This window comes from Camellia sinensis, chromosome 4 (genome assembly GCF_055761805.1).
Source record: "Camellia sinensis isolate YWXY chromosome 4, ASM5576180v1, whole genome shotgun sequence".
NCBI lineage: Eukaryota > Viridiplantae > Streptophyta > Magnoliopsida > Ericales > Theaceae > Camellia > Camellia sinensis.
In genome coordinates, this window is record NC_138964.1 from 7,725,633 (window position 1) to 7,743,304 (window position 17,672).

General features: G+C 35.4%; 2 protein-coding genes across 10 annotated transcripts; both read right to left on the bottom strand.

The window, feature by feature from the left end:
- Nucleotides 1–220: 220 nt before the first annotated feature.
- EIF3K (eukaryotic translation initiation factor 3K) lies at nucleotides 221–7,055 on the bottom strand. Its single transcript, XM_028214191.2, has 8 exons — nucleotides 6,683–7,055; nucleotides 5,663–5,719; nucleotides 5,463–5,513; nucleotides 5,263–5,325; nucleotides 3,851–3,901; nucleotides 3,704–3,770; nucleotides 1,161–1,243; nucleotides 221–678 (listed from the first exon to the last, which is right to left on the bottom strand). The coding sequence occupies exons 1-8, from the start codon at nucleotides 6,812–6,814 to the stop codon at nucleotides 475–477; spliced, it is 708 nt and encodes a 235-aa protein (XP_028069992.1). The 5' UTR covers nucleotides 6,815–7,055; the 3' UTR covers nucleotides 221–474.
- A 2,533-nt stretch (nucleotides 7,056–9,588) lies between these two features.
- Nucleotides 9,589–17,388, bottom strand: TES (ATP binding microtubule motor family protein). Of its 9 annotated transcripts, none has more exons than XM_082924186.1 (16): nucleotides 17,143–17,352; nucleotides 17,019–17,058; nucleotides 16,189–16,441; nucleotides 15,965–16,054; nucleotides 15,775–15,875; nucleotides 15,518–15,631; nucleotides 15,353–15,434; nucleotides 15,135–15,202; nucleotides 14,234–14,293; nucleotides 14,022–14,146; nucleotides 13,605–13,803; nucleotides 12,835–12,972; nucleotides 12,307–12,375; nucleotides 11,204–12,088; nucleotides 10,083–10,387; nucleotides 9,589–9,989 (listed from the first exon to the last, which is right to left on the bottom strand). In XM_082924186.1, exons 3-16 carry the CDS (start codon nucleotides 16,418–16,420, stop codon nucleotides 9,659–9,661), a joined length of 2,799 nt encoding a protein of 932 aa, XP_082780312.1. In that variant the 5' UTR covers nucleotides 16,421–16,441; nucleotides 17,019–17,058; nucleotides 17,143–17,352; the 3' UTR covers nucleotides 9,589–9,658. The 9 variants fall into 9 exon arrangements, with proteins under 9 accessions (XP_082780312.1, XP_082780311.1, XP_082780314.1 ...); XM_082924185.1 differs by having other exon boundaries at nucleotides 17,015–17,058; XM_082924188.1 differs by having other exon boundaries at nucleotides 17,200–17,311.
- Between the last annotated feature and the right edge of the window lie 284 nt (nucleotides 17,389–17,672).

Consider the following 17,672-nt stretch of genomic DNA (forward strand, 5'->3'; position numbering starts at 1 on the left):
ATTGAACATTAATAAATAACTATTTTTGGTATCAAAATTTTTAAATTACTTCACTGAGAGCATTTATTAGCAACATTTTTAAAAATTTTGTTGCAAAAGATAAATTTTTTTCTTTTTTTTGGGGGGTCAATTTCTCAATACGACCTTAAAAGGAGACGTAAATCACAACCAAAATCATAATTACCTTAAAGCATTCCACTACTTATACGCAAAATCAAAATTAAAATCATAATCCATGAAACAGTTTATTAACCATTTCCAACACTTTTTCAAGGCACTGAACTAATAAGTTACTTGAGTATAAAATAAAAGCTGAAGAGTCGCCAAAATTCAACATCTTAGTGCCTGCGGATGAAGGGGAGGTGCTGCAACTCAGCCCAATAAATACTAATAACCCAATCCAACCAACACTTCAAAAGTAAAGGAGAACTAAAAAAGAAGTTCAAAAGCCCTCTCTGAACAGATAGTTATAGTTCAGCCAAGGATGGGAAAGATACGGGTAATGTGCTCCAATGGAATGCTATCTGCACCGTTCTTCTTCAACTCCGGATGGTTGAACTCATTGCGTGGTAGGACAATGAGTTGGCCCCTGCCTTGACCCTTCTCGAGTATCCAACCGCAGTTCACTACCTGATGCTCCAGGAATTTGTCCAGGGAAAGCCCTTCAATATTGATAGCCTGTATATGACCATGCCCATTAGAAGTTTTATCGGGAAGGATAATTATGAAAGTAGTATGATAAAATATTTCACACAAACCCAAGATGGCGAAACAAAAAGATTTGTCCTTGATGGCCAACATGCACAAGGGATGGAGCTAAATTGGCCAATTTGGCATGGTTTAAATTGGATGGATATAAACTACTGCAGTAAAATACAACAATGAAACAATGTGTAATTGCTATAATACAAAACTACATCACACCCCCATAATGATCCATATCATACTAACACATCCCCAAAAAGAGTCAATATCACACTACTATACATTATTTTATTCTTCAAAAGCTACATGTTTAAAACCAATTGCTAGACAAGGAGACCATCACTCTTAGTATTCCTCGATAATACAAGTGGGGTTCTACAGCCACTTTGGTGCCCCCACAAAAAAAAACTAAACAGAAAGTATTAAATGTAAATGGGCACAAAATCAAAGCATACCTCAGCAAGAATAGACCTTGGAACCTTTTGGTAAGTCAGCGAAAGGACATGAATTGCATAGGCTTGGACTGCTTGCTCAAAACCTACATTTTTCATATTCATAAGACTACATGCTCGCATAAAAAGAGGAAACAAGGAGATAAAGAAGTAAAAGCAGCGAAAAGAAAGCAACAACAAAGAAACCACACTTCTGATTTAAGTAACAACATAAACTAGGGCTTGTGAACACTGTTGAAAGTAGAAACATCATGACGTAATGAAGAACTCTAATGCAATGGTGCCAACTTCAGAAAATATGTCTGACATACATCCTGCGCCAGCACTAAATGAATACTATCCAGAAATGACACCTACAAAGTTTCCTAACTACCAGTTTTTTTGAAAAAGACCAATAAGCCTTTTTTTTAATAGCTAAATTTAAAATAAAAATAATATAAAAAAAAAAAAAGCTGCCAAGGTAACACAACCAGATTACAAAAGCAAGAAAGGCAAAAGCCTCACAAACAAGCCTCAACAAGAGCTCAAACCTCCAAGCAGGGCAAAAAAGATCATGGAAAACCATCAACAAGCCCCTCTTAACTCCCTCCACTCCAGCACCTTTTATTCTACCCTATGTAATTAATGGTACCGATCAAATCCTTTAACTCCTGTCCACCTCTCACTTTGTTCCTCCCCACTCCCCATAATAGAATTGACATCACTCCTTGGTTTCTTTATCGCTTAATTGTTGCAATCAGCTTTATAGCATCTTTTGCATGGTATTCCCAAAAATTTGATCAAACCAATTACTCTCTTCATGACCTACTGACACATCAGGTCCTTCCAAGCTTAAAGACAAACTGACTTCTTGAGAATTACCCACTTGTTGAACCACCATCTCCTTACCTACCAAGTTTCCCGAATCAACATAGTTCCCCCTTTTGTTTGTTGCCTTCCCTAAAAACCTCCTACTCTATCCTCCCCATCCCCTTCTCCTCCCCAGGGCTACAACTGCCAAAGGAGTGCAAGCAACTGTTAAAACAGTTTGCTCTCAGCTTCTTCCTCCATCCCCTTTGTGGCGCACAACAAAAGTATCCACCAGGCCTCGTTTCATCCTTTCTTCTAGCACAACCATACCTCCTCATCCCCCAAAACAACTCCCATTGATCAAACCTCTTCTCTCTCTACAATTTCTCTCATTGCCTCTCCTATTTCAGCCGCCACTATGTCCAACACCAACTCTCTCCATAACAAGTCCCCGTCCCCGCCCCCCTTTAGCCGCAAGGAACTCTCTTTTTCTCTTTCTTCAACCTCTCTGCATCCAACCTCCTCTCTCACTACTTATTCTGTCCTCCCCTCTTCACATCTCTTCTCTTCTCCATTTCATCACCCACCAACAACGGCAACCAAACCCCTCCATAACAAGCCCCCAGGCCCTAATCTCAAGAAGACGCATACAAATTCAAAGCTCTAGGCCCCAAAAATATCATATTTGGGGGTCTATTTGAAAAAGAGGAACACTAAAATATCATATTTGGAGGAATTGTGCTCTTAAATTGTCCAAATTGATTATCATGATGAACAAAGAAAAGTTAATTCCATAATGTCAAAAGGCATTCTCTTAAGAGTAAATATGTCATCATTTCGCATAGCTTTTTGTTTAAAAAAAAAAAAATAGTGCATCTTTCTGTATATTTAAAGATTAAATGGCTTTGAAAGATTGAGTCTCATTTTTGTATTTTTTGAGTAAAAACCAAAGTAGTGTTTGGTAGAGTTTTAGAATTATGATTTGAGAATAAAATTATATTTTGAGTATGTGAGTTTTGAAATTATGATTTGAGTGTGAAAAATTTGTTTGGTTATGAATTTTGAAAATAGTTTTAAATTGAGTGATGTGATGTATGATAACTTACAACTCATAATCAAACACACAACCCAAAATTCTATTCAACACCACTCATAAAAAATTTTAAAAAAATTTCACAAATATTTTTTTTTTGTAATATAAAAATAGCAGGTGCAAAAGAAAAAAAAGAAAAAAAAAGAAAAAAACCAAACATTGTTTCGGTCAACCGGCCGGAAGACCAGTAGGACGTCTGGTGGGATAACCGGTTAGCCCAAATTTTCCAACCTTGGAAAGAGTTTTCAAAAGTGAGAGTGGAATTAATTTTTAAAAACGCAAAACAAACACTACACTCAAAAGTGAGTGTGGAACTATATTTCCAAAGCTCCACCAAACGGAGCCCAAATTTTCCCAACCAATAGAGCTTGAAGAGTCTCAAGAACCATAAGAGTAAAAAATTAAATAAAATTGACAGAAATGTTAAATCCAAATGTATAATGGCTATATCCACAATCCTCGCTCTCATATTACTAGACCCAACCATGTGAGGTGAGGCTATAGAAAATATGATAGTGGATTTAACATATTCCTAAAATAAAATTGGGCATGTATTATTCCAGTTGAAATGATAAAAAAGCTAACATTATTTGCATAATACATTACTTAGCTAAGAAACATGCAACACAGCAACAACAATCCAATTGTTCTAGTTCAGTATTACCAGGCACAACTTCGACAAGGTGACGACTTTTAGCTGCTTCGTCCCAGAACTGACGAAATCTTGCAGTCTGCATGTGAAAATATGTTATACAAATGGTAATCCATTTTCATGTACATGTGTATGAGTCAAAACAAGGCAAAAGCATACCTCCAAATAGTGTGAAAGAACAATTAGTGTCTTGAACTGTTCCTCCATTTGCTGATAATTGATGATAATTGACAAGGAAAAAAGAAGTCAAAATAGAGCGGAAAAAAAAAACCATGCTCAAGAGATGTTTGACTTCTAAAAACCACATAGATGATTTAAGTAAAATTCTACAATCTACTTAATTTCTAGATATCAAGAAACATTCTGGAACTTTAAAACGGTTAGAACATCTCATTCTTTTGTTCATTGTGAACTATGCGATGGTGAAATTTTTAAGGAAAATATCAAGCATTGTCAATTAAAAGCGGTCAAACAACTGTTATGTCAAAATGCCACTAAAGTTAACATTAAATAACTCACTCTGATTCAACCAAGACATAAAATTACTTGTGCTGAAGCCTCACTTCCCGTCTGATCATTAAACCAGAAGGTCAAAACTAGTGCACACGCCCCTCATTCACCGTTTACTAATATAATAGAAGGCAAGGTAAAAGCAGCTTAAGGAGATGCATCAAAGCCTTTCTAAAATTCTCTAAGGTCAAAACTAGTGCACATGCCCCTCATTCACCCTTTACCAATATAATAGAAGGCAAGGTAAAAGCAGCTTAAGGAGATGCATCAAAGCCATTCTAAAATTCTCTAAGAGAAAGAGAAAAAAGGATTGATCATCGAGAAAATTAGTAATGCTAGAGATACCAGAGTGATACTATGTGCTCTTGGAATTCATTAGATCAGTGCCCAAGGTACAAGAGAAAATTGAGCAGATAAACAATGGGAAAATTGTTGTTGGGGCTGTCGCTGTCTGTACTACCTTTTTTGATGCCATTGTAATCACCAAAGAGTCCACAGTTTAGAAAGAAAAGGGGAAAAGAAATTGAGAAAATGGAGATGAGTACAAGAGAAAGGGAATAAAGAAGATATCACATCATGTCTTCCAAATTTTCTTACTTGCAATTTGAAGTTGGACCATGACAAAATCTATAATTAGGTCATGACAATCATGTGGAAAGCAACCTAATAAAATGTAGTAGCTTATAGCTCCATTGCTTACTACAAGGTGAGAAATTGAAGTAATGCCATTTTAGTAAATCTAAAGTCAACAACAATGCACCAAAATTAGTTTAAGTTGTTAAAATCACGGTTTCTCTTGCCCTCTGCACCCATACAGGCAGGCGTGTTCAATTACTCTGCTTAATCCACTATATTACTTCAAGGTTCACAACACAATCACCATTTAAATTATTATTTATTTATTTTTCATTTGTTTGCTTTTGATGGGGGGAAAAAAAGGCCGTCCTTCATAATACTTGTTTTGTTGCAGCATGATTTAATGAGATACAGTACATTACAATTAACATGCAAAAATTATGCATGCTATGAAGAGGGAGCTGATAGGAAATAAAGTTCAATACCACTCGTTCGGGGATTAAAAAGAGGCACAGGCTGAAATCTGGGGCAGGCATTGCCATAAGAGCCTGCTTATAACACAAGGGAATACAATACATTAACACAATATGCACCAGTACTTATCAAAAAAATAAAAAATAAACACATTATGGACCAATGAACCGGAAATATATTTCATAAATTTCACAAAAAGAATTGATTGGACCTTGACCAAAATGCGGGCAACAATTTGGGTACTCATTCGCTCTGGTTCAAACTGCAATTAAAAACATAATGTCAACAAAAAAAGGTTTAATAGTTTAGTGCAATTGAAACAATTGGTAACCTACTCAATGACTAAAAAATCCTGTTCCTGTAGGAATTTGTGTAAGTCCATTCATGTCAAAAAGAAAGGCACAAATTTACCTGATAGAGACGAAGGAGGCAAAGATTTGCATCCAGACTGTATGTTTGTGATGAAACCTGGTTGTGACAAACTATTCTGTTATTGTATTGAATAAACAAAATAAAAATGAATATGCACATATTTAGAGCACACAAAAAAAAAAAAAAAAAAAAAAAAAAAACACAATTATATAGGCAACATATTCACAATCACAATGAAAAACACGATAGCAAGTAAATAATTGTATATCATCGCATTCTAATGGGTATACATTCTTTAAACAAAAAGAACTAAGTTTGTTCCAGCTATTTGGATGTCATAATGTGCAAAGCAATTTTCCATGAATTTACAATCACAGATAAACCATGACAAGGAGTTTCACGCTACAATTTATTATAGAATTATAAGTTACATTCACATCTACTTATAACTACATTGCCCACCCAAATTCCACTGATTTTGACACTTAATTTGGGTCATGGATACAACTAGCCACAAATTGTTTTCAACCACCATGTGTCCACACATTACTCCGTATCAGATATCACAAAATAAAGTTAGTTCAAAGAAACTTTTTTTTTGAGGGGGGACAGGGCAGTAGATCAGTGGTCTATGTAGCTGTCCACTGGGACACAGTGAGAGGTTCAGGTTCAAGTCGACGGAGCCATCCATTGACCGATCCAGGATTCAAAATATACATAGTTTTTACAATTACCCCCCCCCCCCCCCGGGGGGCAATCCATCCGAGCCACTACGGCTTTTGTTGTTATTAACCCACGATTATCCTATCGTTTACAAAAAAAAAGAACAGAAAAGAACGATTTTTGGGCATATGGCACCAGAATTTTTAATAAGCCTTTTTGGAGAACATTTAATCACCCCCAATGAGAACCTGAAATATATATATATGTAAGTTTACACTGTATCTCTGCCCTTTAAAATCAGTTGATGGAACCATACAAATCTAAATTTATCAACAAAAACAAAATCAGTCGATACATATACCAAAGCAAAAAAAAAAAAAAAAGGTGCAAGAGAACCTGCTCGTTGACGTAGTTTTCGAGATCGGGAAGGATGTCAGGATTGTAGGGATTGACGGCCACGAGCTGCTCCACAGTGAACGACGTCGCCGACTGCTGCTGCTTTTGAGCCACCTCTCTCTCTCTTCCCATTGTATATCTATATATATATATATATGTATGTATAGCTAAGCGTTTGTATATATAGAAAACCCTTGTCAATGGAGACACAGAGAGAGTGTAATTGTAAGATTCACAGAGAGAGAGAGAGGTTCCTGATCAGTTTTTAGTTTTAGTTGGAATTCTTAGGGTTGGCTTTTGGGGCTGGCTTAGGGTAACGCAGCGTGGAGGGGATGGTAATTGAAAAGACCGTTGTGCCATTATTTCTTAGATTACAAATAAGGTTTCTCTCAACAAAAATGCTAGAGGTCCCAAAAATTCTACCAAAAGTTTTACTAAATGTTTCACATGGGTGTGGGACCCACATGGGACTCACATTGTGTGTGAGACATTTGGTAAAACTTTTGATAGAATTTTTGGGGTCTCTAGCATTACTCTTCTCTCAAATACATTTCACTCCCTTTTGGTTCATAAAATTACATCCCACCCTCAACTTTTGAATCATGTAACAATCGCCACCTTCGTTAGTTACATAAGACACATTTTTCAAATGCCAAATTAAATTATAAACTGAGATTAATGAAAATCGAAAGTCCAAAAGATGAGAAGGATTCAAAAAAAGTTTTAACTTATTTTTCTCTCTCTAAAATCAAGATAGAAAAACTTTCAAGTCCCCTTAGATCAAGCTTTCTTAATCTTAATAATTCCTTCATTCAAAAATAAAGAATTAAGAAAAGAATAATAAAATAAAGAGACAAAATAGTAAAATATGAAAACAGGGTCAGTTAATCAATAAGAATATGGAGAAAATAAGTAATATATTAAATATATATATGTATATAATATCAATCAGTGACGTATATAAAATTTGAGGAAAAAAATTCAATTGTTCAAATGAGGCAACAACTGTGCTGGGGCCTCCAGTGGAGTGGAGGGTGACCCCAGCACTCCACCTTCGGGTGCAGCAAGTGACAAAAAAAAAAAAAAAAAAAAAAAAAAAAAAAATAATATTATGGACCAATCAAAAAACAGTGGTTGTGGTGGGGGTCACCCCTACTGCGGGTCTGGGCCATTTTTCAATGAGGCAATATGTGTATGTGAACAAGTTAAAGAAACGAAAGTAATCAGTGTGTTTGGTTTGAGTTTTCTGAATTAAGTTTTTTGAAAACAAAATTTTTTGGTTTTCGTATTCTTTTGTTTTTAGTAAATATTTTTTAAATTTTAAATATTTTTTTTTACTTTTTTAGATGCACCTTAGTTAGATGTATCTAAAAAGTAAAAAATTTGTAAAAAAATATTTTAAAAAATTAATAAATACATAGAAATACAAAAAATATACTAATTCTTGTATTTTTTTTTTTTTGTATTTTTGGTATTTAGTGATTTTTTGTACAATTTTTTTACTTTTTAGGTGTATTTATGTTAGGTGTGTCTAAAAAGTAAAAAAAAATTGCTTAAAATATTAAAAAAATTCAGTAAAAACAAAAAAAATATGAAAAATAAGAAAATAGAATTTTCTGAAAAGTATTTTTTAAAAAATGAAAACAAGCAAGCTGCGCTTTTAACACCTAACTCACAGCAACCTTGTGTGGAGGGCCAATAATTCTTTCTTCATCAAATTCCTTTATGCAACTTCAACACATAAGTTAAAAGAAATTGTCCCCGAAACCGAACCTTTATATTAGATTTGACAAATCATTTGAAAATAATGATAAAAGATTACTTCAAGGTTGTCAAGATGCACTAGCAACTAAGGAGAGATACGTGATTTTAGGGCCATGATGAGATTTAATGGTAGTGGTTGCAAGAGAGAATAAAAAGATGCGATAGGTAGGTTAAATAGAAGAGTTCTAATAGGTGATGCAATAGTTAGGTAGAGTAGAAGGATATAGCTGTGGTGGTGGTGATGTGGAATAGGAAAGTTGTAGTGGTTGTGGCTGGGTAGTGGGTTGAGGTGGGGTTTGGAGCAAATTTGGAGAGATTGTGTAAAAGTGGTATTTGTGGATGGTGTTGCAAGTTCATAATGGTTATAAGTGAAGGGTGATGAATGACCTCCGGCAGTTTGATGGCTGCGAGTGTTTTATCTTATAGATGGCGATCACATGACGGTTCTGATCATCGTTTTTATTGAATCTTTATTATCAAGTACATGATTTGTATGTGTCCATAGATATATAATTGCAAAACTAATAAAAAAATACAAAGGTAAATATATGATATGCGTTTTCATGAAATGATCCTAACCTATCCTTCAAAAAAATAATAATTAAAAAATATTGACATGCCACGTGATGTATTGGACATGTGGACAAAGGCACCCATTTTGGAGAATTGATGCTTCTTAGTTCAGAACTTCATCACTATTTTCCTCAACCTAGTTCAAAAACTGTTCGTGCGATAATGAAAGTTTTGAGATTAATAGTAATCTTAATGAATGTTTTGTCTTAAAGTGAAAAGCCGCAATTCAACTACATCATTTATGAATAAAATTCTGTACTCTGCTTTATATGAGCATTACCCTCTTAACTTGTGCATGTTTGCTGCTATGCCTTTAAGAAGTTAGGCAAAGACTTTTCAAGTGAGTTGGTGCTAAGTCAGTCAGACCTTGGCATTCACAAAATTTCACTACTCCAATTACATAGCAAACTAGTAACTAAAGTAAGAAAGTGAAGCATACATAGAGTTTTTGCATCATGAGATACAGATGTGATCCATAAGGGAGATCCATCATACGAGAGACCTACCTTTGTTTCACATCTTCATCCTATTCTGTGAAATTCTTGTGTTAGTAGCATTGGCAAACATCATTTTGCTCCAATGCAGAAGTCCATATATATAAAGGTCAATGAATAAAATGAATTATAACACGAGTGTTTCTTACAGATGCAACAGATTTGATATCAAATTCCACCCCATCCATGTCTTTTTGTCAGAAGGAGATTCAAAATGAAGTTGAAACATTTCCTTAGAAGCATGTTCACCAGATTCACAAAATCCAACAAGCTTTGCTACAATTTCAGCACTTTCTTGTACATGTTGCTTGTTAAGAGGGTCTGTCCACAACTTGTTCACCAGTTGCAGCCTCCTCCTTTGTTTTCCTTCTGGTTCGATATCCCATTTCATGTAAAGCATCTCCCTTTCTTCTGCTGTTAATTTTGAACTCACTCTCTTTGCTAGATATTCTCTTTCCTGCTTGAGTGCCCTGATACTATGTTCAAAATCAAATATGAACAACACACACACATACACACCAATATGGGTAAGAAATGAGAAAGATACATATTAAAGACACGTGAAATACCTTGATGAAACAGAACCAGCAGGTTCATCACCCAAGAGTGCTGGGCTTGCATTGCCAAGTTCTGCTAAGTGCTGCTCCAACCATGTCAACCTTCTAAGCTCAACTTCCATGTATATCTGATCAGCGGGGTCTCCTCTAAATAACAAATAAAACTGCGTACGGTGAACAATTGAAACATGGCACAAATGCCACAACATGATGATTTGCTGTCTCTGATCCTCAAACATCAAAGGCCATGCCATGGGAGATTGATCAACTATATCTGTCTCATCATTTGTAGCCTCATTTGACTCTAGCTCTAACACCTGATTTATGGAATATATAACACATATCAAGGTGAAGGCAAAAGCACCACGCTCAAAAATAGAATTACAATATAGTATACGTCTGATGCTATCAACATCACATAATAAAAATCATGGTCCATGTATTTATTTGAAAATGGAAAAAATAAAGTGGTTGAGTTTAAAAATCCCTCTTGCACTTCTAACATCAGTAAAGAATGAAACTAACAGATTTTGTGGCTTTGCACAGCGCAAAATTATCTACTCTGTAACACACAAGTTTGCTCCCTTCTGTGCATACTAAAACCCTTCAAATGTCACCAAATTCACTAATTTATGTATCATTTCCAACATAAGTAAGAGGCAATAATCAAAATGAGTAACTTTGATCATCCATGTGCGTAAGGCAAAAGTTACATACTAGATCATTCAAAGTCAAGGCCTAAGTTCAAGAATCATGTCTTGCAAGTTGCAAGATAACTTTGTTGATGACGCACATATATTCAAGTTCTTGTAAGTCATATAATTCTATGCAAAACATTTTTGTGTGGCACGAAAAATATACCTTCCTGATGACAAAATGCATAGGAAATCCGCATTAGTCAGCTGTTATCAGACAGCAGGCCGGGGGGGGGGGGGGGGGGGGGGGGGGAGAGATAAGAGGTTGCAAACCACCACAATTTTTAAAACCAAAATTTTATGCCAAATAAATTTTGTACCATCAAGAAACCTGTTATAACTGTCATAATTATGAAAATTGAAGTTGAACTGTGAAGATCTGTATTTCCAAACTTTCAAAAAGATGCATGGAAACTGCATGAAACAGCAAATTTTAACCTGGCAAACCAGAAGCTGTTTCTGGTATTGTAGCTTTGCCACCCGTTCTTTCAGCTCAGTGACATAAGCTTTGATGTTCCGAATGTTCTCCTCAGCAGCTGTCTTGAACATTTTTTGGATTTTCTTCACATTGACTGTGTTGGATTGCCGTGGTGCAGGAGTACTGTCCTTTGATGAGATACAATTACTGTTCTCATCTCTCTTCGGTGGAGTAGATTTATTCTCTGGGGCCCGGTTCTCAATTTCACATTCCATGAACTGGCGAGTGGATGATAAAGGAGAGCACGGAGACCGTATTAAATTTGGCATGTTGACTGTATTGCTCAAGGTGAATGGAATGTTTTTTTTCTTCTTCAATTGGTTCTTGGAGTCTGGAGTCTCCAAACTACTCGGCAAATACATGACCAGCTTGTCTATAGACTTCTGCACATTCTCAAGCTTCTCCTCTAACGAAGCAATATTGCTTCCTTGAGTGTTCAACCTCAACCGAGTTATCTCTTCCTTCAAGCTGGGGTTATCTCTGACCTCAATTTCTTCAGGAATAGAAGTAATTGCTCGCATATCTTTTATCTCCGACAGTAGCTTTGCTACTGTTTCAGATGCATCTTGACTACCCAGCCTATGAGATGCAAACTCCTTTTGAAGTACTTCAAGTGCTCGAGTAGCTTCGTCACCGAGCTGCCTCTGCAGCATCTCAAGCTTTCGGATTTCATGGACGAGCATGGAGGAATCTGTAGAAGTAGCAGACTGCCTCACCGCTGCCTGCCTTCCAAGTGCCTTTCTTTTTAGAGTGCCTGTAATAGTTCTACTTCCATTCTCAACTTTAGGAAAAAGACACTTGGATACTTGACGAGAATGTCCGTCTTGGACCTCTTGGTTTAACCCCTGAAACATGTCCAATTAATACAGTCCAAGCTCTACTGCTCACAATCTATTAGCAAAATAAAAAGAGTCGAAGACTAGCATTGTAAATACAAAAAATTATGTAATTTTATATACAGTCAAAGCTCTGCTTCTCACAATCCATTAACAAAGTAAAAAGTAGAGTTGAAGACTAGCCTTGTAAATACAAAAAAAAAAAAAAATGATGTTCTTTTATATACCTTTGGCTCCTTCTTTGCACTTTTTTCAAGTTCAAGTTGATGCTTCAGCTCTTTCACCTCCTTCTCCATCTGCATATAAAGAAATTTATTACAATTAAAATTTATTGTGATTGAAGAATCTATTCCATCAAACTGTGCAAACCCCTACTCCATTGTGTTATTTTGAACTTTTTCCCTTGAAAATGAGAAGTAAAATAGATTACATTTTCCCAAAAAGCTGTACAAAAATCATACTCTACTAAATGATCTACTGACACAAAATGTTCTCTCTGAATGATATGCAACTGTTATCTCCGAACATAATGGTGACATAAAACATAACACTCACATATAGAGAGACTTAAATAGTGACTAGCAATGTATAACTGTTTAAAAAAGTTGTACAAAATGTTAATACAGTAAAATAAGTATTAAATACTTTCTTTCTTGTAGGTAAAGAATATTTACACCTCTCCTAGGAAATCCATTTGATACAAATTATCTACTTTAGTACAAGTCAACGCTTCATTACCCTTGAAACATGCATACCTGCTGGATTTTCAAGTCCTTTTCCATCAGTAAAGTCCTTAAACATGAAGAGGAAGAAGGCTCGGGACTTCGGAGCTCTGCTTCAAGTCTGGCAACTTCCTTCTGCAAATGCTTCACCAATTGCTTGTCTGCAACAACCTGAAAATATAAATTGTTTTGCAACTTAGAAGCATTGCTTTATCATTGACTTATTAGTCGAGGACTAAGGGAGTATAATATTTGAAAAATCAGGACAGCAGCATGTTGACATGTAAACTTTAGCCACACAGTAAAATTCCCAACTGCACATCATATAAGATTGCATCAACATATCTATGTATATATATGCATGTCCATGTATTATGCAGTTTCTATTTAATTTAACTTCAAGGAAAAATGGCTTCTGCAGGCAACTAAATTTCTGAATGCAATGTGCCTTTTGATCACAAGACTGGTGTGCAATAAAATGGCTTGGACATATTGATTGTTCAATCTGCTATGTAACTGCTATAATTGGCAGACATTTGTTAGCTGTTGATAACTGTTGAATAGCTTAATATACATTGTTAAGCTCATTTCGTAAAAACTTAAATCTTTTGGGACAATTGGTGACTTAACATGGGATCAGAGCTTAGGTAGGGGGGAGGTCTTGTGTCTCTCCCTCTGTATTTGGTCCCCATTTGCATTATTCCCTGACACCTTAAGCTTTAAGAACAATTAGTTACGTAACAACCATAAAGATAGTGTTGTCAAAGATTATTCATCAGATCAAGCTATGTTCCTTTACGTACCATGTTTACTTGGGCGCTGTTTGTGACTTCCTTTGCACTAGTAGCAAATGAGAGAGTATTCCGTGATTGATCCACATGGCTTAAGGCAGGACTCATAGTACATATTATTGCTGTTCGAGCATTTCCTCCAAGTGAAGGCTGCAATATTCTCGTGAGTTTTGAATCTCTGTAAGGTATGTGACTGTTCCTCTTTCCACCACTGGAAGTAGAAAAACCAATAAGAAAAAGTAAAACATCGTGTGTAATTACATTTTCCAATTGTATTAGATGCTATCAAGAGAAATAGTTCCAATGACACCGTAAAAGCTCACATTATCAACTAGAGTCCATGGAAGAAACGACAATTTATGAAACTTCAGACCACTTAAAGAAGTTAATTTGTGCATATATTTTTTTTTTTTACTCTGCAAATGCTACCTTAACTTTCTGATCACGGTTGTCAAAGTCAATAAGCTGCGGTTAATGTGGCTCCCTTCCTTCAACCTAGTTCCATCTGCGTTTGTTTGAGAGGCACGTTCACTGCCCGCAAGGTCCACAAGATTCTGCAAAAATCGGGAATTCCAATTAACATAACTAAATTATAATTTACAAACTAATTTCTGGAGCAAGGTGAAAGCAGATCAACATACCAGGCTTGCTAAAAAAGATTTTACACGGCCTGAGTTTTCCCGCAGGCTACTCTGTATAGACTAAAACAAAAAAAGAAAACAGTTAAATAGTGAATCAAAACTTTACATGATGGCTAAAGGCACATACTATTGTGTATGCAAAGTAAGTCTGGAAAGTGACACAAAGGAGCAGACACAATTTACATGATGGCTAAAGGCACATACTACTGTGTATGCAATTAAGTTTAAGAGAGCAAAAGTACCTAAATGTAAGAAGACTGATGTGTAGAGACAGTAGTTATATTGAAATCGTGGATCATTGAGGTGAAGGATGAAAAAATTGGAAAAGAGATCTTCAAGTCTAATGCATGGAAGATTCATTTCAGAAATTAAGCTAGCAGGCTTGTGAACTAATGCTCAACTGTTATTAATTTGGATATAATACAAAGATGACCAAATTGTAAAAGAAGACCTTTCGAATTGTGTAAAAAAACCCTTTATGTAAACTCAAAGTCTATAGTCAACATAGGTACTTGCACAAAAATAAGCACTACCAGAATAAGAAGACAGCACTTACTCTAAGAAGCACAGACAGACACTTCTAAGAAGGTGGCATGTGACATTATATTTGTCTGACACTTCTCAACATTTGTCGGACACACGTTCAAACATGTCCTACTTTTTAAATTTTTTCTAAATTTGGACACGCTTCAGACACTTGGAGAACATTGCTTAGATATCCAATACTAGGCAAGTCTCTTACATAGTTGATTCATTTGTATGCCATAAATTTTTTTCTCTTTCTTCTAATTCATTACTTATAAATCTATCCTATTTGGGTCCAACTTTTAAAACTCAATCAAGAATATGAAGCATGCAATGCACTATTGACAAAACTCATAAATTAACCGATTATGCTTACCAGCCTGATTATCTGATGTGATCTTGAGCTGTTATCATTTAGAGCAGTTTCGCCAACTTGTCTTTGAGCTGCAGAGGTATTACAAGATACAAGAGGGAGAATCATTGGGAATAATGCAGTAAAAGATTTATGTTGTATACAAATTCTAGTTAATTTGGTAAGGAAATTGATAAGAAATTCTCCATGCATATTGTACATGAATTCAAATACATCATTACCTTCACAAATACCAATTAAGTGCCTTAAATGTTGACAATCATTAACAGCCTCTTCACTTAGCTTCTCCACAATAGTCCCTTTCTGCAGTCCAAAAGAATAATTTAATATGGTGATGTCCATAGCAATCTAAAATTTTATTTTCATAGAAAGTCTACTGCATTTACCTCAGGATCATCCAAAAGCCGAAGGGGGCCAGATTCACGATTTAAGAGGTCAACTACAGTTTCATTGTAGATTTCCAAAGCCGAAAGCCTTAAAACAAAGTCTCTCTCTGGAGTCTGCAAGACATACCAAAATCAAACCATCGTAAAGTATCAAAATTCAACTCGTGTCAAAATCAAATTGCTGCACAACATCTAGTGATGCTATGTGCCAGATACCAAACAAATTGTAACAAACTTTGGAATGGAATATAACTTACGCTCTTGATGTGATCATAGATGTCTCTGAGAGCATTTTCAGTTATTCCTCTCATGGTAAATGTCTTACCACTGCTAGTCTGCCCATATGCAAAAATTGTAGCTACAAGATAAAAATCAGATCACTTCCAAATCCACTCACTGCATAGCAAAGCAGAATAAAGAATTAATTATACTTAATTTTATATTTACCATTAATTCCATTTACAGCAGATAGAGCAACATCCCTGGCACCTTCTACGTAAACCTTCTGAGTTGAGCACGATGGATCAAAAACTCTATCTGGCACACATAAACATATAAATACAAATATAAGAAAACCAATTTGTTCCAGAAAATGGAACACGTAATGGTACATGATTTCCTGAACAACAATGCCTACAATCAATCCTCAAAGTCTCATCTAGTAGACGTACCAAACATGAATGGCCCTGTAGACCGCTCATGATTTAGATTCTTGGAAACAATTGTATGTTCATCTGAGCAATCCCAAGCAATAAGATCATAAGCTGCCTGCTCTCTTGGGCTCAGTGGCCTGACTCGAACAGTAACAAGTATATTTTCCTCCCGAACCTTTGGACCACCTGGAGTACATGCATTGGTCCTCCTGATTTTTGATGCTGGTGTGCGCGGTGTCCCCGCAACCATCTCTTACCGATCTCAATCTTACTGTGCAGAATAAAAACACTTTTAAACGCATCAAACCAACTGTCCAAACATAATTGCAACATTAAACTGTGGTGTAGACAAGGATGGCAGGAGACAAGACAAAAGAATCCACATTTTAAGTGGTATCGGGTCAAAATCAGTAGGTAGTTTTTGGTCTAGGCATTGTAAAATTCATAAATACCATATCATACAAGAAAAACTCTAGTGATCTGCATATTCTTCCGATATTATATACTCTTTTCTTTTAACCCAATTTCTTTTATTAAAAAAAAAAATATATATATATATATATATATGATGGAAATCGGTGTAGAAATTAATGCCTCTATTTTATTAATCCAACAGTGTTAAAAAATTGTGTCAACAGAAGACCTAAACATACAATAACTACCTAGTGTATGTCACATCATCCTAGCATTTCTTTATCGTTGTATAGAATTCAATTGAAAGTTAGGAAAAAGAAAATCAAGAAAATCTGACCCCTTTAGACTTGGGCAACTATACATGTCATCGTCACACATGATTAGAACAAATAATTAATTGAATAGCTTCGAAACAGAATTGGTAAATAACCTACTAATCGTCGTTCTTGATATACATCTCCGGACAAAAATCACCTGAGATACGAAAATGAAAACTAAGAAACAATAAGGAAATTACTGACACTTGAATAGAGAGAGAGAGACAGAGAGAGAGAGCACGATGTAGGTCCCCAAAGGCTCCAATGTCGAAGAAATGAAGCCCCTTTCCACAATTACCAGAAAATGCTTCGATGATCAAAGACTCTCTGCTCTTGTTAGGGTTTGCAGGAACAATCCTCTGATTCTTCACAATAATGTAGAAAGAAGGAAAGAAAGAGAGAGAGTGTGTTCTGAGATGGTTTCTTTCTTATCAATCTTTCTTTTGTTTTTTGTGTTGTGGTTGTGGGTTTTCTTTTTTATTGTAACGGCTACTTCATTTCATTTATGATTTATTTATTTATTTTTTAAATCTGAATTAGATATTTAGTAATATTTAGGACAAATTACATATACGTCTCGAGATTTAAGATTTAGTTAAATTACAAATATTCTTTAAAATTTAAAAAATTATAAATAATTTTTTAAAGGTTAAATTTACATAACAAATTAGAAACTAATTTATTATGAAAATATAAATCTCAGAAAATTATTTGTAATTTTTCAAATATCAGTTGCCCCAATATTTACTTCGCTCCTCTCCCTGTCTCTCT

What these genes read in the sequence shown, in the direction of transcription:
- EIF3K (XM_028214191.2), bottom strand. Translation starts at nt 6,814, where the DNA reads ATGGGAAGAGAGAGAGAGGTGGCTCAAAAGCAGCAGCAGTCGGCGACG. An exon ending in GCCTCCTTCGTCTCTATCAG is followed by an intron (nt 5,514 to 5,662) that starts GTAAATTTGTGC and finishes TTTTAATTGCAG; the next exon opens with TTTGAACCAGAGCGAATGAG. An exon ending in CCTTGTCGAAGTTGTGCCTG is followed by an intron (nt 1,244 to 3,703) that starts GTAATACTGAAC and finishes TGAAAAATGTAG; the next exon opens with GTTTTGAGCAAGCAGTCCAA.
- TES (XM_028214192.2), bottom strand. Translation starts at nt 16,420, where the DNA reads ATGGTTGCGGGGACACCGCGCACACCAGCATCAAAAATCAGGAGGACC. An exon ending in GGCTTTTGGATGATCCTGAG is followed by an intron (nt 15,435 to 15,517) that starts GTAAATGCAGTA and finishes TTTGGACTGCAG; the next exon opens with AAAGGGACTATTGTGGAGAA. An exon ending in AATCTTTTTTAGCAAGCCTG is followed by an intron (nt 14,147 to 14,233) that starts GTATGTTGATCT and finishes CGATTTTTGCAG; the next exon opens with AATCTTGTGGACCTTGCGGG.